This window comes from Bubalus kerabau, chromosome 13 (genome assembly GCF_029407905.1).
Source record: "Bubalus kerabau isolate K-KA32 ecotype Philippines breed swamp buffalo chromosome 13, PCC_UOA_SB_1v2, whole genome shotgun sequence".
Classification (NCBI taxonomy): domain Eukaryota; kingdom Metazoa; phylum Chordata; class Mammalia; order Artiodactyla; family Bovidae; genus Bubalus; species Bubalus kerabau.
Window position 1 is genome coordinate 52,525,295 of NC_073636.1, and position 10,318 is coordinate 52,535,612.

The 10,318-nt window shown below is 58.3% G+C and overlaps 1 protein-coding gene across 8 annotated transcripts; it reads left to right on the forward strand.

Annotated features, from left to right (window-relative positions):
- Window positions 1-478: 478 nt before the first annotated feature.
- Window positions 479-9,850, forward strand: LZTS3 (leucine zipper tumor suppressor family member 3). Of its 8 annotated transcripts, none has more exons than XM_055544342.1 (5): window positions 495-632; window positions 5,025-5,181; window positions 5,790-6,260; window positions 6,597-7,463; window positions 7,798-9,850. In XM_055544342.1, the coding sequence occupies exons 2-5, from the start codon at window positions 5,110-5,112 to the stop codon at window positions 8,494-8,496; spliced, it is 2,109 nt and encodes a 702-aa protein (XP_055400317.1). In that variant the 5' UTR covers window positions 495-632; window positions 5,025-5,109; the 3' UTR covers window positions 8,497-9,850. The 8 variants fall into 8 exon arrangements, with proteins under 8 accessions (XP_055400323.1, XP_055400317.1, XP_055400318.1 ...); XM_055544343.1 differs by lacking the exon at window positions 495-632 and adding an exon at window positions 4,098-4,419; XM_055544344.1 differs by lacking the exon at window positions 495-632 and adding an exon at window positions 4,513-4,749 and having other exon boundaries at window positions 6,597-7,400.
- The last annotated feature ends 468 nt before the right edge of the window (window positions 9,851-10,318 follow it).

The window sequence follows — 10,318 nt, forward strand, 5'->3', positions numbered from 1 at the left end:
CTTCTCCCCGCGCCTGGGCCGGTCTTCCAAGGGCGGTGTCGTATCCACCCCTGATGGCTCGCCCCGCCCCCACCTTGCAGACTAGTAGTAAGGTCTCTAGGTGTCCGCTGGGAAGCCGCGACCCGAAGAGCCGGAGCGAGAGAGGAATAGGGCGCGGAGCTCGGCGTCTAGAGCCCCTTTCCCAAGTCAGAGGAGTTGCTCCTTGTCGCCAAAGATGTGGGGTTCAATAAGGGTCTGTCCTATTGGATTTAAGAGGAGAGACGGGGGCTGAGCCCAAGAGTATAGAGGGTTAACACGGAGTGTGCAGAGGGCTCGGGGCCGGCTCAGAGCGCCCGAAGGCGGGTGGGTGAACTAGAGGTGTCCCACGCGAGGGCCTGGGCGCAGCGATAAAGGGGTTAAGGCACTGGGCCCCGCCTCCGCCCAGAGATTGGCGAGCTTGGGGGGCGTGGCTGGAGGGCGGACCTGCGTTTGCCGCAGCCGCGGGTGGGCGGGGCCCGGGCGGGGAGCGGGAGGGGCGCGGAGCGCAGCCGGGCCCGCGCCTCGCGCCCCGCCGGGCGGGCTTCTGGCCGCGCCAGCGAGCCGGGCCGGCGGCGCCAGCACCGAAGACCCCGCGCCGGACCCTGAGGCAGCGAGTAAGTGAGGCAGACCCACCGCGGCGCCCTTCTCGACTCCGACCTTTCGCCTTGCCCGCTACACCGCGAGGCTCGTTCGATCGGACCCGGAGCTGGGGAGGGGGAGCGTCCCACTGCTGGGATCCCAGGGATGAAGGGAGTGGAGATGAGGCCGATGATGTCATGGATGCTTCGCAGGGCCTGGGGGAAGGTGGCGGCCGGAGGGGGTGCGGCCCGGATTATGTCACCTCTTCCCTCTGCGCCCCGCCCCCCCGGGCCACACGCGTTGGTGAGGAGCTCCAGGAGGTGCAGGGGGGATTTCTCCCACCGCAGAGATCCCCCCGGACACCTCCTTGGGATGGCCTGTGACTGGGGTCTCTATCTTTTGGCGCTGCGGGCCGTGGGGGCGAACACCCGCCCCCTGCCACCACCCCCCACTCCCGTGTGGGAGGCTCGTGTGTGCGCGCGTGTGTGATTGGGGTGTGTGTGGGGGGGGGCGCTGTCAGCCCCCTCAGTCCTGAAACACGGGATTTATCAGAGCCAGGATCTAGGGGATCGGCCCCTTACCCCTTTGTCGCCAAGAGAAGATGAATCTCCCCTCACACATCCCAACCAAGAAGTTCTGGAGACCTCTGCACCCCCTCCCCCAAAGCCCCATAGTGCCCCTGATACCTTTTCTCCTTCAGTCCTTCCTGGAAGCCCATCCTGATTTTCCTATCGGGATTCATTGCCTCTTTGCATTGCTTATAACTAGCATTCTCCCACATGCGTTCTCTCTGCATCGCCTCTGAATCAGAGCACAGAGACCCCAAGATTCTGTGGTCTGTTCCCCTCCTGGGGGCACCCACAGGCCAGCCCCAGAATGAAATCTCCCTGAAGTGGCCTGAACCAAGTGCTCCAAGAGCCCTCCCCCTGGGTAGAGCAGGGATGCTGTCCTGGGAGGCAGTATTTGGGTTGGTTCTTAAAGGGTGCAGAATGGGCACAGAGAGCTGCGAAGAGATTTTATGTAGTGTGGAGAGGGACTCAGGTCAAGGGAAATAGGATGAACAGCAGGAGAGTCCTTGGGGGCCCTGCTGCAAGCTGTGGTTCTGAGGGCTGAGAGGAATGCCAGGCATCTACCCATAATACATTCACTTCTTAAGATTCCTGTAAGGTAGGTGTGAGAACTCAAAGTGGAATAACCTGCATGCAATTCCACCCCTAATCACTTGAACTGGGATTTCCACTTGGAGCTGATACCTCCATAAGTGTCTATATTGCACCTGGTGCAAAAGAATTTGGGCAAAGCATGGACAAGATCGTCTTTGTCCTTTAGAAAGAGTCTCTTAATAGCTGCACAGGGGAGGGAGTGCAGAACAAGAAAGAGCAGTGAGAAGCCCCCAGCAAGGATGCTGGCAGGAGGGGCTGTTAAGATCTTTAGGGGGTGAATGGGCTGAGCTTGGGGCTCTGAGACCCCAAGGGAAAGGTATAGTTTACTAGCTTTGGGAGGGACACACATGTGGAGGGGCTGGGTGGTCACTATAGGATGGAAGGACCTGCCCATCTAACTCCCAGGTATAGTCTATTTGCCCCCTTCGTGACCGCTAATTCTTTGTGTAATGTCCCAGGCACTGAGGGTGGATAGGACAGAAATAGAGGCAGACTCAGGCAACAGGCTGTCATCCTAGGTTGTTGAGCTAATGCCATGAGGTTGTCTTTGCAGACCATACTCAGCTACCTGGGCTAGTGCAGGACCCTGACCCACAAATGAAACTCACACCCTTCCTCTGGACTCAGTTTCTGCCTATCAGGGAGATATATGCCCTTCCTTGTCTTGCCAGTCCCTGCTGGAGGTTTGTAGAAAGAAGTTGCAGCAGTCTGAGCTTGGGAGAGGCAAGGGGCAGAGAACACTTGCATGGGGTTGACAGTAATAGGTTAGAATTATAATAAGCTCTTCAAGGAGTGAGGCTCCAAGGAGGGTTGCAGTGGGTTGGTAGTCAATGATTCCCAGAGAAAGACCACAAGGATAGGAGGCTCAGGAAACAGTTTTGGGACCTCATTTCCATCCACCCAGGACTCTGGGCACCCAGGCCTTCAGGGGACCACACACAATCCAGGGAAACCGTAGGGCAGGGTGGCATATGATCAGCCCCAATCTATGGTCAGAGTCTCCTTTCCTGGATCTCAGGGAAGGTAGTATTGCATATTTGTACTGCACCTTACAGTTTGCAAAGCACCTTCCTAAACATTATCCTCTCACTTTCATGACCTGAGGTTTGCTCCTGCCCACACCCAGGCTTCTGGTGGAACCCCCTTGCCTAGTTTTCTCATCTCACTATCGACACCTTCTTTTAGCATATAACCACACTCAGGTTTCTACCATGTTAAATTCTAAAATTAGAAAAGAGCCTTTGGATTCCAAACCACCTTAAATTACTGCCTTCTCAAAAGAGAAGGGAACTCTTTCCCTCCAGACCCCCACCTCCCCCCACTCCTGCAGTCTGGTTCTGCTTTGCACCACTTTCCCAAAATCATTCTCTCATAGGCACCAGTGATGTTTCCACCTGCCAAATTCAGGGCACCCTCTCCAATCCCAATTTTACGAATAAGCCCCTTTGTTAACTCCAGGAGTGCCCTTACCTTCTTGAAGTGTACTCCATCTTGGTCTTCAGGGCCTGCCTTCCCCTGGTCTTCTTCCTGCTATCACTTCTCCACCCAGGCTTCGGGGGCTCTGCCACTGGAGCTCCACGCTGGACCCCACCCACATCATGCTTGAACGCTCATGATCTAAGTTTCTCTTTCTATCTGATACCTGAGAGATATCTTTCTCTGGTCTTCCTCAAAGCACCCATTTTCAAAAACAAAAAAGCACCCCTTTCCCCACACATTCTCCTGTCATGTTAAGGGTGTCATACCCATCCTGGTGTCCCAGTCCAGACACCTCCCTTGCCCCACCCCCGGACCCCATCTGTATGACATTTAGTCAGTTCTTCCTCCCTGACCAGATCGTCCCACTGTTTCTAAGCCTCAGAACACCACCACCCCCAAAAAAAAGAACACCCAGCCTTCACCCTTTTGACTCCCCAGCTGCTCCTTCCAGAGATGGCAAGAGAAGGGAGTCATGTTTAGGCTGGGAGGGGATATTATATCTCCATATTTCTGTTCATTATCGGTGAGCAGAGCGTCAAGATTTTGGCAGCAGCACCTAGGGCACCAGATGAAAGTAGGCACTCACTTTCACCTGCACTTGCACTTCAATTGGACCCTCTCTTGCCTTACTCTATGTTTCAGCTTTGTGGGACGTGTGAACCGGTTAGCTTAAGGAAAGAAGGTGGTAAATGCCTGTTCGCCACACCTGGTGCGGGTGGGGGCGGGGGCGGGGGGGGGGTGGGGAGATGCTGATAGAATGGAATTTTACAAAAGTGGTGCGGACTGGTTTGTGGGAGTTTTCCAACCACCTCGGGCTGTAATTCCAGGTGTGGCCAGAAGACACCTGAAAGGCAAGAGTTTTGTTTGGTTCCCCTGGTCTGGGACCTGATAGCCTCAACACAGCATTAGAAGTGGGCATCTGGGTAGAAGACAGTTTGAAACAGCACTCAAGGGGCCCAGGACTGCCACCTGTACCCCTTCATCTTAGCAGACAAGGAAGACAGGGTTTAAAGGACTGAAGGGCGCCCCCTGCCGTTTTTGGCACTTGTATGAGCGTCTGCTCGTGGCCGGCACTGCCTGCAGCCCCTGTCCGGCTGAATATGAGGCTCTCTGGGGCAGGTGTTCCTTTGGTACGGACTTGAGACAAAGGAACCAGGAAGCAGGGCCTTCCAGAGCACAGGTAACCCGAGGCCCTGCTGTGGGCCAGCCTTGGGGGAGGGGGACGCACGCCCACTGAAGGGCTCCGAGGAATTCTCGGTGAACTGAGCAGGGTCAAGGTCCACAAGGAGCGGGGGAGGGGAGTAATCCAGGAAGTCTTCCCGAAGGCAGTGGATTCTTGGAGGGGTTCTGCAGGCACGGAATCCTGGGCGCCGCTGGGCGCCGAGGCTCCGCCCCTGCCCCCGCCCACCTGTGGGAACCGCAGGCCTGGAGGGAGGTACGGCAGGCGTCCTCCGCAGCCAGCGCTGCGTCCTCTGCCCCGGCTTCAACCGGCCCCGGGGCCTCTGCCGAGGTACTGACCATGGGGAGGGGACCCTCTCGTGCCAGACCCCCATGCGTGCAAGTTGGGAAGACCTCTGGGAGGGCCCCCTGCTACACGCTGCAACCGCGGTCCCCGGCCGTCCGCGAGGGGTGGCGCGTGTCCTAGGTGGCCCAGATGCGCGCCGCCCAGGCAGCTACCGCCCACCCTACCCCCAATACCTCCGTCCTGTCCCGCTCCCGCTGCCCTGGGGTTCCTGGCACGCGGCAGCTCTGCGAGGTAGGTCCTCCATTCCTCCCATTTCGCAGAGGAGAAAACTGCAGTCCGGGATGGCTCAGTCGGCCGGTCCAAAGTCGCGTAGCTGGTTCGTGCCGAGCTGCGAGAGTGAGGCACATGGCCCCTGCAGACCGGGCCTCGGAGGGTCCCAGGCTTGAGGCCCCATCGGCCCCCCACCCCCTTGGAGAGGCAAGGAGAGGATCCTGCGCCGGTAGTGAGCCTCCACTTCTGTCCTTGACTGCAACACCCTAGGTTAGGGGACCGGGAAGGACTCCCATCCACAATTTTTGGATAGGGGTGGGTTTCCCTCCCTTAAGTTCTAAGGTCCCCTATTGAATTCAGGTACTGCTGTCCCCTTCCAAACCCATATTCCCAGCCCATGAGATTGGGATATAGGAGTCCAGACCCAGAGTAAAGGATAGCTGAGTTCTGAGGTTGCAGTGAAGAATTGGGGGTGGGTGGGTCACTGAGTCTAGGGGGCAGACCCATGATGAAGCTGGGTCTGAGGTGGGAGTTGAAGAGTGGAATACTGAGTATAGATAGCAAAGGGAGGAGGGTAGGTGTATGGTCCCTAGGGATTGGGCTTTGTCAGGTGTACAACGGGCAGCCCCTATTACCAAGTTGTCCTTATTTCCCCAGCCCCATTCCTTTACCTTGACTGTTTGGGGACTCCTGGGCCCACTATAAGGAAGGAGACACTGAAAGGCAGGTTCAGCTGGTGCTGGGTCAGGCTTGGATGGGGTGGTGGGAGTGGGGGTGGGACTGATCTCTCTCTGCTTTCCTACTTGTGCCCACAGTGCCCCCCTGGCTTAGTCATGGCGAAGCTGGAGACACTGCCTGTGCGTGCTGACCCAGGGCGAGATCCCCTCCTGGCCTTCGCCCCTCGGCCCTCTGAGCTCGGACCCCCAGACCCTCGCCTGGCCATGGGCAGTGTGGGCAGTGGAGTGGCCCACACCCAGGAGTTTGCCATGAAAAGTGTGGGCACCCGCACGGGGGGTGGGGGCAACCAGGGCAGTTTCCCTGGTCCCCGTAGCAGTGGGGTTAGCAGGGAGAGGCCAGGCCGCTACCCCTCAGAGGACAAGGCTCTCGCCAATTCACTCTACCTCAATGGCGAGCTACGGGGCAGCGACCACACGGATGTCTGCGGCAATGTGGTGGGCAGCAGCGGCGGCAGCAGCAGCAGTGGCGGCAGTGATAAGGCCCCACCACAGTATCGTGAACCCAGCCACCCGCCCAAGCTCCTGGCCGCCTCTGGCAAGCTAGACCAGGTCAGTCCTCACAGCCTTTTTCTGGGGATAGGTGGCAACACAGAGAAGAGGGTGAAGCGGGCCTTCTTGGATATTTTTGAGCTTTAGGGACTGAGATAGAAGCTGGATTGGGGAGCCTTGGGGGTCAAGTCCAGCTGGTGGGCCTTGGGTGGAGAATTGGCTGTGAGGAGGGCAGGTGGTGGACATAAGGTAAGACTTCAGCCAGGAGAGACTCCCAGGATGGAGGTCCAATGGGGGTGGAGGTGGGGTTGGACAAGTCTAGATCAGAGGGAAAGACTGGGGCCAAGGCTAAGGCCCCATCCTGATGCCTACTTCCTCTTCCTTGCTTTTGTGCAGTGCTCAGAGCCGCTAGTTCGGCCTTCGGCCTTCAAGCCTGTTGTACCCAAGAACTTCCACTCCATGCAGAACTTGTGTCCCCCACAGACCAACGGGACCCCTGAGGGACGACAGGGCCCTGGTGGCCTCAAGGGTGGACTGGACAAGTCTCGGACCATGACCCCCGCGGGTGGGGGTGGGAGCGGCCTCTCAGACTCAGGCCGGAACTCACTCACAAGCCTGCCCACCTACAGTTCCAGCTATAGCCAGCACCTGGCGCCCCTCAGTGCTTCCACCAGCCACATCAACCGCATTGGCACTGCCAGCTATGGTAGTGGCAGTGGTGGTGGCAGCAGTGGTGGTGGGTCGGGCTACCAGGACCTGGCAACGTCCGACAGTGGGCGGGCCTCCAGCAAGAGTGGGTCATCCTCATCCATGGGGCGACCAGGTCACCTGGGATCAGGGGAGGGTGGAGGAGGAGGCCTGCCATTTGCGGCCTGCTCACCACCTTCGCCCAGTGCTCTGATCCAGGAGCTAGAGGAGCGGCTGTGGGAGAAGGAGCAGGAGGTGGCAGCTCTGCGGCGTAGCCTGGAGCAGAGTGAGGCGGCGGTGGCCCAGGTGCTGGAGGAGCGTCAGAAGGCCTGGGAGCGTGAGCTGGCTGAGCTGCGGCAGGGCTGCAGTGGCAAGCTGCAGCAGGTGGCCCGGCGAGCCCAGCGCGCCCAGCAAGGCCTGCAGCTACAGGTGCTGCGGCTGCAGCAGGACAAAAAGCAGCTACAGGAGGAGGCAGCCCGGCTGATGCGGCAGCGGGAAGAGCTTGAGGACAAGGTTGCCGCCTGCCAGAAGGAACAGGCCGACTTCCTGCCCCGGATGGAGGAAACTAAGTGGGAGGTGCAGACTGGGGCGTGGGCATCTCCCTGTGTCCCCTTCTTCTGTCTCTCTGGAGAAAACCAGAGTAGCAGCCCACAATTATCACAAGGGGAGTGAAGATTGTGGCTGCATCAGTTGGCAGTGTCTGTGAGGACCAGAGCAGTCCCAGGCCTTGTGAGATTAGCCATGTTGTCCCGAGTCTGAGGAGGGGACCCTGCATTGTCATTTCTGCCGTGATGAGCTGACCCTGAGCCCTGGGGCAGCTTAATGCCCTGTGGCTGGATATGGGGGCTAGAGTAGGGGTAAGCAGAGTTCTGCTTTCTCCCTGACTTCTCTTCTCATCTGCCCCTGCCAGGTATGCCAGAAGGCTGGGGAGATTTCCCTTCTGAAGCAGCAGCTGAAGGACTCGCAGGCGGATGTGTCCCAGAAGCTGAGTGAGATTGTTGGGTTGCGCTCACAGCTGCGGGAGGGCCGGGCCTCCCTGCGGGAGAAGGAGGAGCAGCTGCTCAGCCTGAGGGACTCCTTCAGCAGCAAACAGGCCAGCCTGGAGCTGGGTGAGGGAGAGCTGCCCTCTGCCTGCCTCAAGCCGGCGCTGACCCCAGTGGACCCGGCTGAGCCACAGGATGCACTGGCCACCTGCGAGAGCGATGAGGCTAAGATGCGCCGTCAGGCTGGGGTGGCTGCTGCCGCCTCCTTGGTTTCCTTGGATGGGGAGGCGGATGCTGGTGGGGAGAGTGGGACGCGGGCCCTGCGGCGGGAGGTGGGGCGGCTGCAGGCTGAGCTGGCAGCTGAGCGGCGAGCCCGGGAGCGCCAGGGTGCCAGCTTTGCAGAGGAGCGCCGAGTGTGGCTGGAGGAGAAGGAGAAGGTCATCGAGTACCAGAAGCAGCTGCAGCTGAGTTATGTGGAGATGTACCAGCGCAACCAGCAGCTGGAGCGCCGGCTGCGAGAGCGAGGGGCTGCGGGAGGTGCCAGCACACCTACACCCCAACATGGGGAGGAGAAGAAAGCCTGGACCCCCTCCCGCCTTGAGCGCATCGAGTCCACAGAAATATAATCTCCTACCTGGGCATGTGGCCTTTTGACAAATACCCAGTCAAAGGCCAGAGTCCCCAGTATCCTCTTCCCTGCCATCTCTTTTCCCCATGTCCCCTGAATCCCCAGACCAAAGAGGTTCTCAAAGCAGCTGTGACCAGGCCCCTCCCCTCCCCTCACTGGGTGCCTCCCAGCTCTACCACTGCCCCACTAGGCAGCCCACTCAACCCTCCTCCCAAGGAGGAAATAGGGGGAGGGCAGAGTGACTGGGGCTGAGGGTCCAGGCAGCAGGGGAACTTGGGCTCCTTTTCTTGGAACTCCCTTGTTGGAGAGGTGGCAGGCCTTGCAGAGCCATGAGGTGCCCAGCCCCTTGGTGGGTCTGGGCTGCTACTGTCGGCCACCCTGTGTCCAGAGATGCTCTCTGTACCAATCTCCTAGGCCGTGTAGCCTGAGGGGGACTGTGTGGGGTCTGCCAAAGCTGACACTGGGCTCCTGGCCTCCCTCTTTCCTGCACTCTTCTCCCTCCCTGGGCAGATTGGCAGGACACGTGGGAGCAGATGGCCTGCCTGCTGTTGAGAGGGCTACCTGCCTAGCCCCTCCCTGCCAAGGTCTACAGCCTGGGCTAGTCCTGAGTGTGTGTCTATATGTGTATGTTGGAGGAGGTAAGGGCTGAGGCTGGAGGCTTGGTACCCAGGGAAGATCTGCTGTCCTGTTCTTGGAAAGGGTCACCTGGAGGCTTCTTAGCTCTACCCTCACCCCTCTGACCAGGATCCTGTAGGACAACAGCCCCGTTTGCTTGGCTGACCCCACACCCAGGGCCACTATCCAGCTCTAACTACAGTTATTAAGTGCCACCTGCCTCTCAGGCACTCCCCTCATCGAGTTTCTGAGGTCCTATGAGTGTCTGTGATGTCTTCCTATGTCTTCCCACTTGATTCCCTCAGCCACCTTCTGCTTTCGTGCTCAGCCTACTGCTTTCATGCTCAGAACATCATTGTCCTAGGCCACCTCTTCCCCTAAACCTCACCTTTTCTTCCAGTAGAAAACTCTGCTTGATCTTTGGTGCACTGCCCACTTCCTAGCTCCTTTGGGCCCAAGCCTGAGCCCAAGGCCCTTGTTTTGGGGGGTGGGGGGGTAACTATGATTGCTCTTGAAGAGCAAGGCTGAACTGAGAGAATCACTGACCCCTGGGTCCAAGAGGCCTGAGGTAGCCCAGTGTTTGCCCAGGGTAGTCCTGGCATGGCCATTAGTGGGGGTTGGGGCAGCCAGTCACTTCCTCCTCTGGGGGCCCTCTTAGAGTCCATCTCCCAAAATAAGAAGGGAAAGGCAAATTTCTAACACACCAGCAATAAAAATCGGAGGAGGTTTGGCCCTCGGCCCTTGTATTTTTCTTTTAACTCTCTCCTTCCCACCCCCAAGACTGGGTTTGTGGGGCAGGCTGGAGGGAGCTGGCAACTACTGTGAGCAATCCCCCGACCCCTGACCAGCCTCCTCTCATGACTGGTGACTGTTTAACGAGCTGTGCACCCCACACACAAACAGGAGTGCCCTTGTGGCCTCTGTTCTGCACAGCCCCTTCTGGTGCCCCTTGCCAGTTCTCTGAGCTGGGTGGGGGGCTGTCCTGGCAATCACTGCCCATTCCACTCACTCTTCATTGCACTGGCCCCAGAACCTGGGCCTGGGCCAGAGGGGCAGGAGGAAGAGGAGGCATTAGTATGAAAAAAAAAAAAGTAGAAAAAAATATGAACAGACTCAGCTTTGGGAATTCCAACCACAAAAGAAATTATATATAAATATATATAAATATATATCTCTACCATATGTGATGGAAAGACTTCGTTTTC